The sequence below is a fragment of the Neophocaena asiaeorientalis genome, unplaced genomic scaffold, assembly GCF_003031525.2.
Source record: "Neophocaena asiaeorientalis asiaeorientalis breed wild unplaced genomic scaffold, Neophocaena_asiaeorientalis_V1.1 scaffold192, whole genome shotgun sequence".
Classification (NCBI taxonomy): Eukaryota; Metazoa; Chordata; class Mammalia; order Artiodactyla; family Phocoenidae; genus Neophocaena; species Neophocaena asiaeorientalis.
The window spans coordinates 4,262,482-4,277,242 of NW_020185326.1; the positions used below are offsets into that span (position 1 = coordinate 4,262,482).

Genomic DNA, 14,761 nt, shown 5'->3' on the forward strand with positions numbered 1-14,761 from the left:
GATCCCTTGATCATTATGTAGTGCCCTTCTTTGTCTCTTGTAATCGTCTTTATTTTAAAGTCTGTTTTGTCTGATATGAGAATTGCTACTCCAGCATTGTTGTGATTTCCATTTCCATAGAATATCTTTTTCCATCTCCTCACTTTTAGTCTGTATGTTTCCCTAGGTCTGAAGTGGGTCTTTTGTAGGCAGCATAAATACAGGTCTTGTTTTTGTATCCATTCCGCCAGTGTATGTCTTTTGGTTGGAGCATTTACTCCATTTACATTTAAGGTAGTTATTGATATGTATGTTCCTGTTACCATTTTCTTAATTGTTTTGGGTTTGTTATTATCGGCTCTCCCACCTCAGACACACAGGCCTGACACCCGTCTGGAGCACCCAGACCCTGTTAGCTACATGGCTGTGCCAAGCCAGAGTCTGGTCCAACATTGCCTATATTTTTGCTTTTAGTGTGCACAGAGGAGCAAGTCCTAGGAGTCATTAACTTACCGACCTCCCTGGGCAGGATGTGGGTCTCATTCCACCATTGTTCTATTGTTTTGGGGCATGTCTCATGCTCCTATTGCATGGTTTTGTTGCTAGGCAAGCCTGCTTCCTTGAGTGATTATTCACTTACAGGGGTCTCCCATACTTTTTTCTTTTACTTATGATCCCTTAGTGGGATTAACTATTTAATCATTTGCTTTGTCCCTTTATTCTGTCCCTATCAATTTCAGTCGCTTTATTGGCCTTCTGTGGAGCAGCCCCCAAGCCATCATTCAGGGTTCAGACTCCAGGAAAATCTCCCTATTTTATAAGTCAGCTGATTAGCAACCTTAATTCCATCTGCAGTGTTAATTCCCCCTTGCCATGTCACACAGCATATTCACAGGTTCCAGGGATTAGAACATGGACATCTTTGGGGAGCCATTATTCTATTACAGGAAGACCACAAAGATAGCTCTTGAGGGGAACTGTGTTCCCCACTTTGCTTCATGGGAAAGTCCTAGTGGGAATTACCTGCCCCCCCATGGGCCAGGAATCCAGCCTGACTGCCTGAACCTGAGGTTCATACCAGCACGCCAAGGGGACGCAAAGCTGCAGGATAAATGTAGTGCATCTTCCCAGCAGGCCAGTTTTGCTCAGAGACATGGGGAGAAAAAGCATTATTTTTATCTTAAGATAAACATAGATATGTTATTGGAAGGCTAAATATACATGAATTTTTAAGATAAAATAATAAACTTTAAAGAAATGCCATGCTTTGCCAGTGGGCTGCTATGGGCTGTACCGTTTTTCACTCCCGTCCTTAAGAGTATATGTCTCCTGCTTCTCTGCTTTTAGGGACACTTCTGGAGAAGAAAAAAAAAAAGTCTAAGAAGGACTACTCTTGGCTAAATAAAAGAGAATACTCATTCTGGGTGTGGAATCAGTCTGTCAGAGCCAAGAGGGACTTTGGAAAACATCTTTGCTAACCCTCTCAGGCTTACCCCAGGTCTCACGACCAAAGTTGGGGAGTCGGAGCAGGCCTGGGCTTCTCACCACTTCACCAGTGCCCACTGCTCCAGGTCAGGGGCACCTCCCAGCCTGCATCATGGCCGGCCTCTAATAGCTCAGCCACCTTTGGGCTCATTGCACCTTACCCCTTTCTACAACATTGAACATGGTTTCATTTGATTTTTCAGCAGCCCAGTGGGGTAGTGGGGTTGTGTGCGTCTGTAGGAAACCAGGAAGCTATTAAACGTAGGCTGAGACAGATGCAGAGATGGTAGGAGGTCAGTGTCAGGGTCAACCTTGATCTTCTAGCAGGACCCCACACTGCTGTCACAGGGAAGCAAGATGGGTTGCCTTCTGCTCTCCTGCTCTTTTAAATGCACATCAGCTGTCTGTCTCAGGGTTACACTTGCTGCTCAGGTCCTTTGACTTCCAAATCCATAGGACTTTTCTCCATGAGTCATTGCTGCAGACTCAGTACTGAGCCCCAGCAGCCCAGGCCTGGTGGGGTTGGCCTTCTCAGCGTGGGAGGTAATATATAGGAGTGAGTGGTCAAATGCTTGGGCTCTGGGGCCAGACCCACATTGGGTCGAGTCCAAAGTCACCACTTCTTATCCCTGTGACCTGGTGTCTAGAAACAGAGCCTGGGATTCTTGTGAAAGAGATTTATTGAGAGTGGGCTCAGGAGAAGGGGAGAGAAGCAGGATAAGGCAAGAGGGGAGCTAGGCCAGAATGCCTTTTGGCTGGAGATGGGTTTAACCTGGCCTCACCGGATCTCTGGAGCACAGTCTGCACCACAGAGCTGGTCCCACCTTTCAGCAAGGGGGCTGGAGTTTTCTACCCATGCGAGTCAGTCACTGGCTGCTATGGGATGTGGGGCACAGCATGGCCTTCTAGGGCCAGGAAGCTCCCCTTGGCTGAGGGAAGTTCTCCAGAGAAGGGAGGGAGCTGGTGGCAGCCCACCATCGCTGCAGCTGGGTTGGGTTCACTAGCCCCGAGGAGGGGATCCAGCAGGACCAACAGTGTCTGCTGTGCCTAGGAAAGTTGCTTAAGTCTTTGGGCCTCAGTTTGCTCATGAAACTATCCAGAGTGGGCATAATTCTAGCACGTACCTCCTAGGGCAGTGGCTAGAAAGAGCTCGGGAGCTGTCATTTATTTTGACTCTGCTAGGATACCGTGTAAAGTGGGGGTCTATGCAGTAGTGCTTTGAATTGAGTCATCCTTCTTAAGTGTCATTTTTTATATGTGAGATTTTAGCTCCCTTTAAGGGCCCCAGAGACAAAGAGGTCCTAGACAACAGATGAGAGGGGCCAGGGAAGAGGAAGGGAAATCCACCCAGGGTTTGGACTGAGTACCCCTCCCCAGGCCTCCTGCCCCATGGCTGTTCCCTTCCATTTTTGCCCCCCCATGGGTGTGGCCTGTTGAGGGTGTGAACATAGGTCTCTGCTACCATCCATTACCTTAGATCTAGCCCTCTAAGAAGAAGCTGTCATTTGTCTGATCTCGGGACATCTACTTTCACTCCAGGCGGCCCCCTGCAGAGCCAAGCGTCCGTGGCAGGGATTTTTGAGACCCTGCCCTCTGCCACGTTCCAGCTCTAACATCACAGCACCATTCTGCGCTGTCATCCTTAGAGATGGTCATGGCTGTCCTCCCCTACCCCTGGCAGTCCTTCAACTGCCCCAAAGCCCTTTCAGCCATAGAGGAGAGTGCACTGATACTCCTGGTAGGGAGGTGGGCGGGCTTGGCCAGAAGCAGGGTCCACTGCCAACACAAAATCTCTTTCCTCTCTCTGGATTTTAAGGAAAACATACAAGTTATGCAACATTGAAAAGTGTGATTCTGGAACTTTTTTGAGAGTGTGGGTGTGTTAAAAACTTTTAAGATTCCCCTGATCCAAAATGTTTCCCTTCACCCCTGAATCTTCCAATAAATTACTACTCCAGGAAGAAGAACCAGGCATATCCGCACTTTTCATACTCTCAGGAGAACTCCTCTGCCCTGGGAGTACACATATCCCATTTTGAGAAGCACCTTCAACTCTTTTTGCTGCTCTCAAGGACCCCCTAAGGATCCCAGTCCAGTCATATTTCCCATTATCCTCTCCCTACCCTGGGATCCAGGCCCCACCTGCACTGAGTGCTGGCTTATCCTCTTTTCTCCCAGGCTTTGCAGCATCTTGCCCTTCTTACTCACTGTCCAGAGTCAGAGTGGGTGTGAATAGCTTCCTGCATCAGGCATAACCTGGCCCCGGATAGGCTCTTTCTCCAGGACCCTCTAATGCTCAGGGGACACCAAGGCAAGATTGCTGGTTTTGGGGTGCTGTGCTGGATTTGGGAAAGATTTTTGCCTCTCTGGGAAGGGGTTAACAAGATCAGCGATCCCTTGGGCCCCCATCCAGTCCTAAAAGTTTGGGAGCATAGAACCAAGCAGTCAGTGCAACTTGGTTGTCATGGCAACAGAGACACAAAATGGTCCACAAGTGGCAGAGCTGTTTGTTTATCTGTTAGCAGGTGGTCAGGTGGTCAACCATGAAGATGCGAGTCCCTCGGTCCATTCAATAAATGAACATGGTGAACCCAACCAGTACGTAGGCCCTAGGCTAGCAGGATATTAGTGCAGTTGATGATAATAACCAGCAGATGCTGAATAACCAGTGTGGGCCAGGCATTGTGCTTGTGCTTCACACAGCATTCATTCACTTAATCACACATTTAATACCTATTTATTGATATATGTGTCATGCCTTGTTCTGGGAGCTGGAGACCCAGAGATGGATCAAGTTATCCTTAGTCCAATGGGGAAAACAAACAAGTAGACTCAGGACATGATAGAGGGAAGCACAGAGTGCTCTGGGCCCACAGAGGAGCAAATGACCACCAAGCCTAATGGGACAGAGACGGTTTCTCAGAGTAGGAATGCCTGAGCTAAGGCAGGAAAGGGGAGTAGCAGCTCTCCAGGCAGAGCGTGTAGGGTGGGAGGGAATGGCATTCTGGATGAATGAACTTGTAGAAAGAAAGGGGACAGAGTGAGAAAGTGAATGAATGAATGAGTGAATGAGTGAATGGCAGACCATTTATGCGAGGTGCAGGTAGTTCATTCTCCCTGCTGTGGAGGAGTAGCAAAAAATGTGGTTAGAGAAATGAGCAGGAGTGAGTTGGTAAAAAATTTGGAATGTTCCAAGGAGCTCAGAGTTTGATCTATAAAGCTCCAGGAGCCATGGAAAGATTTTACATAATCAAATTTCAGTCTTGGAATGATCCCCTTGTGTGCTTTCTGGAGACTGGGTGGATGGAGCAGGACTAAAGGCAGGGATCCAGCTGGGAGGCTGTAGTGGTTCACCACGTAGGGAGTGATAGGTGGCTAAGCCCAGGGCAATGGGGCTGGAGACATGGGGGTGATTCAGGAAGCTAGTGAGCAGACAGAACCAACAGGCCATGGTTATGGCTAAGATGAGGAGAGGAGTGAATCTAGAATGGCTCCCAAGTTTATGATCTTAGGGAGTAGGAGGTTGACAACTCCGTTCTAGAGATGGACAATACAGGAGGAGGAAGTAGGCATGTTGGGAATGATGATGAGTTCAACTTGGGGCATGTTGAGAGAATCCAAGTGGAGGTGTCCGGGGGGCAATTGGAGAAAAGTCTGGGCTGGGGAGAGAGACTTGGGAGTCCACAATGCTCAGAGGGGAGTTGTGGCTGGGGTCATGAATGAGATTGCCCAGGGAGAGTGATGAGGGCAGAACTGTATGGAACACCAGCATTAGGGATGGGCAGAAAGATGAGGAGCTGATTCAGAGTCTGAGCAGGAATGACCAGGAGGCAGGAGGGAACCAGGAGGGAGCACCATGGAAGCCAGTGGGTGGGTTTCATTACCATGAATCCTACAACCACCGGGTCAGGCAGGGAATATTATCCCCATTTCAGAGATGAGGAGATTGAGGCTCCAGGACATTAAGACCCTGGGTCATGTAGCTGGTCAGTGCCGGAGCTGGGATGTGAACCCAGGTCTCTCTGACTCCAAAATCCAATAAGCTGTTTCTACTATACCGTGTTTAGCAGCACAGGGCTTGGCACAAAGTAGATGCTCCATAAATGTTTGCTGGATGGATGGATGGATGGATGGATGGATATGGATATGGATATGGGTAGGTGAACACTGTTAGCAGCAAGAAATGCTATAAAAAATTCGACAAACAAGCAGAAAGACCCTGGAGTGTGCCCGGGAGTATGGCCACAGAACAGAAGCAGCTTAGAACTTTCTATAGCATTGCAGCCATGGTGATGACAAAGGCTTGCCTTCCTTCAACTGCTCTGTTAATGATCTTTTAAAGTCCTTTCAGAGGAAAATTTTTTTTCTTCTTTCCATTCTTGCTTGCAAACGAAGGGTGATTTTAGAATCCAAGTCTTTTTTATTTTGCTAAAGTATATGATGAGTAAAATGGCCTCCCAGTCAGCACTTTCCAATTTTGAAAGATGCTAAAAACTGATCTTTAAAGGGATGTTTCTCTTCTTTATGCATCAAAGAGCCTTGAGGCTTGCTGGAAAGGGCGGGGTAAATGGCAGCAAGGTAACATCACCTGCAGGACTGAGTGTCAGTGCGGAGGGCAGGACTGGGATAGAGCAAGCATGTGGGCCGGGGCCTGGCTGGTCTCCTGGAGGCTACCTGTACATCCTCCTTCTGCCTGTTCTATATGGGGGCAGGGCAGGGTCCCTTCCCCTAGAAAGCAACCAAGAACCCCTTACCCTGACCCAGGAGGGAGCCTCAGGCAGACACTCAGTAAATGTTTGTTGAATGAATAAATGAGTGATAGGACCCATGGTACAATATATACCTATTAACCATATTGAGATATTAAGATAATAAGTAACCATTTATAGAGCTTTTGAATATAGATTTTCCTTTGCAATAAAGGGAGAAGAATAGGTTGGGAGAAGGTTATAAGACACTAATTCTAGCTGGGTGTTTACTCTGTGCCAGGAACTATGTTAAGCACTCTATGAGGATTAGCTCATTTAGTCCTCTCAGCAGCCCTCTAAGTACTGCCATTATCTGCATTTTGCAGATGAGGAAATTGAGGCTAAGATGGGAAAAGGAGCCACTTGAGGCCACCCAAGTGGAGCTGAGATTTGAACAAAGCTGAGAACTCAAAGAGACTCTGAAACTTCTTAATTGGGAAGCTCTGTGGATTCGAGAAAGGTGGAAAAGTCTAGAATACTAAAGGGGGAGGGGGTGTTGGCTGGGAACTTGTTTCTGCTGCCAACTCCCCTGGGGACCTTAGAAGTTACTTTCTCTCCTCTGGCCTCAGTTTCCCTATGTGTAGAGTGAGGACGGAGAGCAGACACTGTCTCAGTGCCCCAGAGCGTTTGCCTGCCCTTGTTGGAGGAGAGCAGAGGAGACAATGAGGCTCCTCAGAGCCTTTAGCCTCCAGCCCCAGGGTTTACCCAGGAGACCACGCAGGGCCAACAGCAGTAGCTGAGGGAAAGCTGGGCCCAGAGAGAGCCATAGATCCAGGCTCGGCTGGGCTGGGGGGGTGAGGTTTTGCCCTGCCCACCCCCTCAGGCAGAGCTCTTGCTGGGGAGCCTGGGGCATGTGAATGATCCCTGCCCACTGCCTCGAGCCCTCTGGGCTGTGCCGATCACACGCTCACCTTCACATCGTGTCCTTCTGTCCACAGGGCAACGACGTGCGGATCATCCTTGGCCAGTTTGACCAGAATATGGCAGCAAAAGTGTTCTGTTGTGTAAGTAACACTTTGGTTGTGTCATGGATGTCTTTGGGGAGGTTCACGAAGCGTTTTCTTGCACTCAGTGTCACTGCCTGGTCCTTGAGTGGACCGGAGTCTGGGGTGTTGGAAGCAGAAGTGTTATTCTCACTGCTCTTTCATCTTTCCGGGGAGCTAAAACCCCAGGACTCAGAACAGTGCAGTTGTAGGAGGAACCAGGAACCTCAGTTTACCAAACGCACTGTCTTACCATTGCTTCAGCACTGCCAGCTAGTTTTAAGTCTCCTCCACCCAGCCTTGCTTAATGGAGCAGTGCTGTGTGCACCACACAGAGGGAGACACCAGATTCCAGGGCGAGACCGGGAGGCCTCAGACCCCTTCCTGCCCTGTAAGCAGGGCTCAGAGACTCAGGTTTAGCACAGACCGTCAACTGTTCAGTATCTACCACTGAATCCTTTTAATTGTCTGGTGTGTGATAGGTGACAAAGTACATTTTTAAACCTTATCTCACTTAATCTTTCCAATAACCATGTGAAGCTACTATTGTTACCCTTGCTTTATTGTACCCTTGTTACAGATGAGGAGCTAGAAGGCTAGAGAGGTGGAGAAGCTTGTCCAAGGGTTGTTTTATGGCAGAACCAGGGCTCCATCCCCATTCACCTGATTCCCAATCAAATCCTCTTTTCTCCACGATTTTTTTTTTTTTTTTTTTCTTACAACCACTGCGCCACCAGGGAAGCCCTCTCCACATGATATTCTAAGCTGAGCATATGTAAGAGTTCTAACACAGGGACTATGTCTTTCCATTCTGATGCCCTGGCTCACCCTCCTCCACCTCAGGGTCAGGAGAGAAATCAACAGAATGAGAGCCTAGTTACATGAATTGTCTACCCAATAAGCTCCTCCTCTTAGACTGAGGTTATTCTAGGTGCGGTCTCTAGTGATGGGCCACAGGCCTCTGTTTTCTTTGACCTTTTTTCAGTAACTTGGATGAGATTATAAACATAGGCTTATAGGAATTTTAGAAGTTGTGAAAGATGTTGGAAGATAGCCAGGGTGCAAAGAACCTTAACAAGCTGGAATGTTTGATTGAATCCAGGAAGACTAAATCTAATAGTCCTAATATAAGGTTATATTAGAACAAATTGGGCTGCCTATGTCCAAGATGATAGAGGTATAGCTGAGGGGTACTGTGCGTTTAGAACAAAAGAGACTTTGGAGTCTCAGTTGACCTCAAGGTTACCGTGAGTAACCAGTGTGAGCACAGCTTCCAGGGAGCCAAGGTGACCTCATGCTGCACGTCCACAACTAGGGCGGGTCATCCCTCTGCTCTCTGCTGGAGAGACCCCACCTGGGGTATCCTGCTCAGCTCCTGGTGCCCCACTTCAGGAGAGATGCAGAAACTGAAAAAAGGCCAGGAGTAAGGAGAGAGCAGTGACCGGAAACCATAGTCACCCAGGGATATTTCCTCCTGAAGGCTCAGGAGCAAAGTGGGAACCGCCTGATCACCTTTCAAAATAGCAGGGAGGAAGGAGAAGCTATAGGCTGACATTTCAGGGGACCCTGCGTGAAGCTTAGTGCTCAGCAGTCAGTCTGCTTGGGCTTGAACTACTGGTCTGCAGCTTAGTAACTGAATTTGGGCTTGTTGACACTTTCTGAACCTCAGTTTTCTCATCTGTAAAGTGAGGATAATAATAACACCTGTCTCATAGGATTGTCGTGAGCTTAAATGAGCAAAAACACCTTGCATAGTGGCTGACGTACAGTGAGCCCTCAGCAAATGTCAGCAACCTTTTTTTATTTGTTTATGTAAGGTCTCTGAGGATGGAATGGACCAACATTGGGCTGACGAATTTACTAACTGATGGACTTTCCTAGATTGTGTTAAGCATCCTGTGTCTCAGTTAAGGGTAATTAAGGAGTATTTCCATATGAAAATCTAAGGAGGAACATGAGAAAAATTGAAACAAATGGAGCAAATTGATTTAATACATTTTATTTCAAAAGTCATAATACTTTGCATGTTACCATCTAAGGTCCAGAAACAGCCCATTTAGAAAAGGAAAATAATGCTCCAATTAGAAGACATAACTTTTTAGAGAAGAAGCTGGGTTTTTTGGGGTTTTTTTGAAAAAAAAAAAAAAACCCAAATTTGTTTATTTATTGATTTTTGGCTGTGTTGGGTCTTCGTTTCTGTGCGAGGGCTTTCTCTAGTTGTGGCAAGCCGGGGCCACTCTTCATCGTGGTGCGCAGGCCTCTCACTATCGCGGCCTCTCTTGTTGCGGAGCACAGGCTCCAGACGCGCAGGCTCAGTAGTTGTGGCTCACGGGCCTAGTTGCTCCGCGGCATGTGGGATCTTCCCAGACCAGGGCTCGAACCCGTGTCCCCTGCATTAGCAGGCAGATTCTCAACCACTGCGCCACCAGGGAAGCCCCCTACATATTCCCAAGACCTTGCAAACAGCTGGCACATGGTGGGTGATTGTCGATCAATTGAGGAAAAGTAAATTAATAAAAATGATCTGTGAAGTTGCCACACTGAGCACTGGCCATCTCCTGTTTGCACAAAATGCAGACAGATCTCCTATTTTTTTCATTTCTTTTTAGTATTTATTTCTTTATTTATCTTGGCTTCACTGGGTCTTAGTTGCAGCACGCAGGATCTTTTAGTTGCAGCATGCAGGCTCTTAGTTGTGGCATGTGGACTTCTTAGGTGCGGCATGCATCCGGGATCTAGTTCCCCAACCAGCAATCGAACCTGGGCCCCCTGCATTGGGAGCACAGAGTCTTACCCACTGGACCACCAGGGGAGTCCCCTCCTGTTCTGATTTGAGCCAAACCCTAAGCTGAGGCGTGGCTGTGATTTCCCTCCATGCCGTGCACTGTGGTTATTTTCTGAGTGGCATTTCCAGCAGCGTGGTTTCTATTTCAGAACAGGCGGCATGGCTGTCTTCCTCGTGACCCAAAGCCCCAGGCTGCTTGCCTTCTACACAGCACGGGACATCATCCCACCTCCTCATCTCACTTTCTTCTTCCTCTTGGACTTTGGGTATCTTCAGATGGACTTTTTCTTAGAGTCTTTGCTGGCTGCTTTATTCACTCAGTGGTTTCTCAGAAGTTTTTGGTTGGGGGTTTATTCCGTGTGTCAGACCGTCAGATGGATCTGCCTGTCAGGACTGTCAGTCTTATCTGGTTAGAAAGGAGTTCTTCTGGCAGGCCTGGAAGGTCCTGAGGAGAGTCTTCTCAGTGTCCTCACACTGAATCAAAACTCTGGCGTGTGATGGAGGGCGGGGCTGCTCGGAGCAGAGACCCTGGGAGAGAACCTCTCCACCCATGTCAGGGTCAGAGCACAATGGGATGGAGGCAACCGCATCTTTGCCATCCAAATGCTACAGTGCAAACTTTGCAGCGTGTTGCTGCATGTTCTTTTTGGTTTTGGTTTTGGTTTTGGTTTTTTTGCAGTACGTGGGCCTCTCACTGTTGTGGCCTCTCCCGTTGCGGAGCACAGGCTCCGGACGCGCAGGCTCAGCGGCCATGGCTCACGGGCCCAGCCGCTCCGCGGCATGTGGGATCTTCCCGGACCGGGGCACGAACCCGTGTCCCCTGCATCAGCAGGCAGACTCTCAGCCACTGCGCCACCACGGAAGCCCCTGCATGTTCTTGAGATTGGACCTGCCACCCAAGGGGAGAGTAGTCTCTAGCAAATGCAAGGACTATTTATAGCCATGTGGCAAAATGTTCATTTCAGTTCCAGCAAAGGACGAGCATGGCCTGTCGCTTTTGTCTTCTCCTCCCTCCTTGGTGGTCTATTCTAGATTCTCAAGCACTCTGACCTGGGTTCTAGTTTTAGTTCTGCCAGCTGTGTGACCTCAAGCAGGCCACTTTACAACTCCAGCCCCCGGCTGCCTCACCTCTAAAATGGAAGCGACAACCCCTGTCTTATTTGCCTCATAGGATTGTCGAGGGGCTTAAACAAGGCCACCGCAGGGTGACTGTGATCCCAACTGTTAACTGCTTTACTGATGTGAGGATTTATTACTATTATGGTTATGAAATGCCTATAAAAGGGAAATATCCTTCTTGCCTGAGGAAGTGAGGAGGCAAAAGGAAACAATAAAAAGAGGAAATTGGAGTTTTAAATTACATCATGGCTACCTGTCTGCAGCTAAAGAGAACAGAGTCGTTCATGGGACTGAAGAACATGAGCTCAAGACTGCCCATCATCACCTGGTAGGGCCCATTTGGTGGCCACAGTTCCTGAGACCACATTCCTACTAGAGACAAAAACAGTGAAAACCAAGGTAACCAAGTAAACTGAAAATGTGTTCAGTCAGTCACTCTACAACCATTTATTGGGTGCCCTCTGTACACCAGGCACTGTGCTAAGCACTGGGGATCCTGGAAAGAGCAGACACCACCCTCCAGGAACTCCCTATTTGGCAAAGGAGACAGACAAAGATACCAGCAGCTTCTTAAGGCTCACATGTCCAACAATCTCAGCCCTTCTGAACGTGGGAATACCAGAATGGAGGCCCAGAAGCCTCTCTGCAGTTGCTTTAGACACTGTATGGTATATTTAAGCCCAATCTACCTCCCTTGTAGGAGAGCCTTTTAGACCCTCACTCAAAGCCTGTGCTGTGTACTTTTTTCTGCATGTATGTTTAACACTCCCTGCTTTCCATAGCAGTTTAAAAGTAGCAAATTCAGAGTAAGGAGAGGGATTTAATGACAGTGAAAGTGACAGCCTAGACCTGACAACTAGAAAGGAGACAAAGCCATCAAAAGTAGATCAGAGGGCTTCCCTGGTGGCGCAGTGGTTGAGAGTCCACCTGCCGATGCAGGGGACACGGGTTCATGCCCCGGTCCGGGAAGATCCCACATGGCGCGGAGCGGCTGGGCCCGTGAGCCATGGCCTCTGAGCCTGTGCGTCCGGAGCCTGTGCTGCGCAACGGGAGAGGCCACAACAGTGAGAGGCCCGCATACCAAAAAAAAAAAAAAATGTAGATCAGAAACTCCAAGAACAATAGTCTGGGGCCATTTGGTGTTTGGGCCATGCCCAAAAGTATCACTGTGCATGGCCCATAGGAGTGGCTAATTTTCAGAATAAAACCATGAGTTCTGGAAAAGAGAGTGGCATGAGAAGGAGCAGCTACAATGTTCCCGCACGTAGTGTTGGCCAGGCATGGTACACATATTACCTCATTTATTATTTCTTTTTTATTGAAGTATAGTTGATTTACAAAGTTGTGTTACTTTCTGGTGTACAGAAAAGTGATTCAGATATATATTCTTTTTCATATTCTTTTCCATTGTGGTTTATTACAGGATATTGAATATAGTTCCCTGTGCCATACAGTAGGATCTTGTTGTTTATCTATTTTATATATAGTAATTGATATCTGCTAATCCCAAACTCCTAATTTATCCCTCCCCCCCTTTCCCCTTTGGACACCATAAGTTTATTTTCTATGTCTGTGAGTCTGTTTCTGTTTTGTAAATAAGTTCATTTGTGTCATGTTTCAGATTCCACATATAAATGATATCATTGTCTTTGTCTGACTTATTTCACTTAGTATGATAATCTCTAGGTCCACCCATGTTGCTGCAAATGGCATTATTTCATTCTTTTTTATGGCTGAGCAGTATTCCACTGTATATATGTATCACTTCTTCTTTATCCATTCATCTGTCGATGGACATTTAGGTTGCTTCCATGTCTTGGCTATTGTAAATAGTGCTGCTGTGAACATAGGGATGCATGTATCTTTTCAAATTAGATTTTTCTCCAGATATACGCCCAGGAGTGGGATTGCAGATCATATGGCAACTCTGTTTTTAGTTTCTTAAGGAACCTCCATACTGTTTTCCATAGTGGCTGCACCAATTTACATTCCCACCAACAGTGTAGGAGGGTTCCATTTTCTCCACACCCTCTCCAGCATTTATTATTTCTAGACTTTTACAGCTGCTCCGTGGCATGTGGGATCTTCCCGGACTGGGGCATGAACCCGCGTCCCCTGCATCGGCAGGTGGACTCTCAACCACTGCACCACCAGGGAAGCCCTATTTCTAGACTTTTTAATGATGGCCATTCTAACCAGTGTGAGGTGATATCTCACTGTAAATTTGATTTTCATTTCTCTAATAATTAGCGATGTTGAGCATCTTTTCATGTGTCTGTTGGCCATCTGTATGTCTTCTTTGCAGAAATGTCTATTTAGATCTTCTGCCCATTTTTTGATCAGGTTGTTTTTTTGTTCATATATTACCTCATTTAATTCCTACACCAACCCAGTGAGATGGGCTTTGCTTTCCACAGGCTATAGATGAGAAAAGCAAGGTCCAAGGAGCTGTGTGCCAGAGTTACCCAGCTGGTATGTGGCAGAGAATCTAGTGCTACTTGACTATAGTCTTTTCTCTTTTTTTTTTCAAAAGATCAGTAGAAAAAATTTTATCTTCATCAAAATTGACTAATATTCTAAACAAAATGTGTTGTCATTCAAATGGACTAAGCTTCTGTTTTCTGGAAAATTCACTCACAAGGAACACCTAACAGAACAATGGCAGGTCAGACAGCTATCACAGCAGATCCCTGGGAGGCTCCTGACTTCCTGCTCCATGCTGCCTCTAAATTATCACACAGTCTTTGGTCTCAGAGAATAATGCAAATCTGCCTTTGCATCTGATCAGAAGACCTCCTCATGTCCTCACTCAGTATCTGTTGTCGCTTACTTACCATACATTCGTAATAAGTGGCACTATCTTGCCTCAACCTTTTAAGACTGAGAAAGCTTCCAGAAAGTTTTACTTTGTTTGTTTTGCTAAGAAAAGAGAGAAACTTAAAAAAACAGACTTTGAATCTTGTCCCCTTGACTTAGCTGAATGTGTTTGAGCAAATTCCTCAATCTCTGAGCCTCAATGTCTTCATCTATAAGATAGAGATAATAGCACATAACTCATAGGGTTGTTGTGAGGATAAAATAAGGTAATGTATATAAATGGCCTAGCACATAATAGGGGCTCAATATATGTGAGTTCCTCCCTGCCAGTGAAAGATGAGAGTTGTGAAGTCTCACAGGTTCTGCCATTGATTAAATGACCTGGGGTCATTAGGATGACCCTTTTGTTCAAAGGTCTAGCCCCCAGCCAGTTTTGTTGAACTGGGGTTTTGTTATATAATTGTAATATTAGGGCTCTCTGTGTTTTTTCTACAACAGTTTTGATTGGGGCAACATTACAATGTAGTTGCTGGAAAAAATGACTATGATCTGAGGCTGCATTGTGAGAAATACAGTGTCTAGAATGAGGGAGGTGAAAGTCCCATATCGTTAGAGAAGTCTAGAGAAGAGGCGATGTGATCATTACCTTGAGATAGTTGAAGGGCTCTCGTATGAAACAATTTCAGTTTAATCTCCGGTGGCTTCACTGAATCAATGGACAGAGGCCATAGAGATGGAATCTGAGCTTAAGCTAAGGAACAAATATTCTAATTCACACTTACCCCAGTGAGATGCTCCACACTGCAGGCTGGGCTTTTTCAGGTGTTGAGAGAGTTTTAGAAGAG

The 14,761-nt window shown here is 46.9% G+C and overlaps 1 protein-coding gene across 1 annotated transcript in view; it reads left to right on the top strand.

Moving 5' to 3' along the window:
* The window catches only part of GABBR2 (gamma-aminobutyric acid type B receptor subunit 2), a 354,769-nt gene that overhangs the window by 182,346 nt on the left and 157,662 nt on the right, over positions 1 to 14,761 (top strand). Inside the window, exon 5 of the mRNA XM_024734390.1 lies at positions 7,151 to 7,216. Coding sequence (XP_024590158.1) covers positions 7,151 to 7,216 — 66 coding nt within the window. The remainder of the gene's footprint in view (positions 1 to 7,150; positions 7,217 to 14,761) is intronic.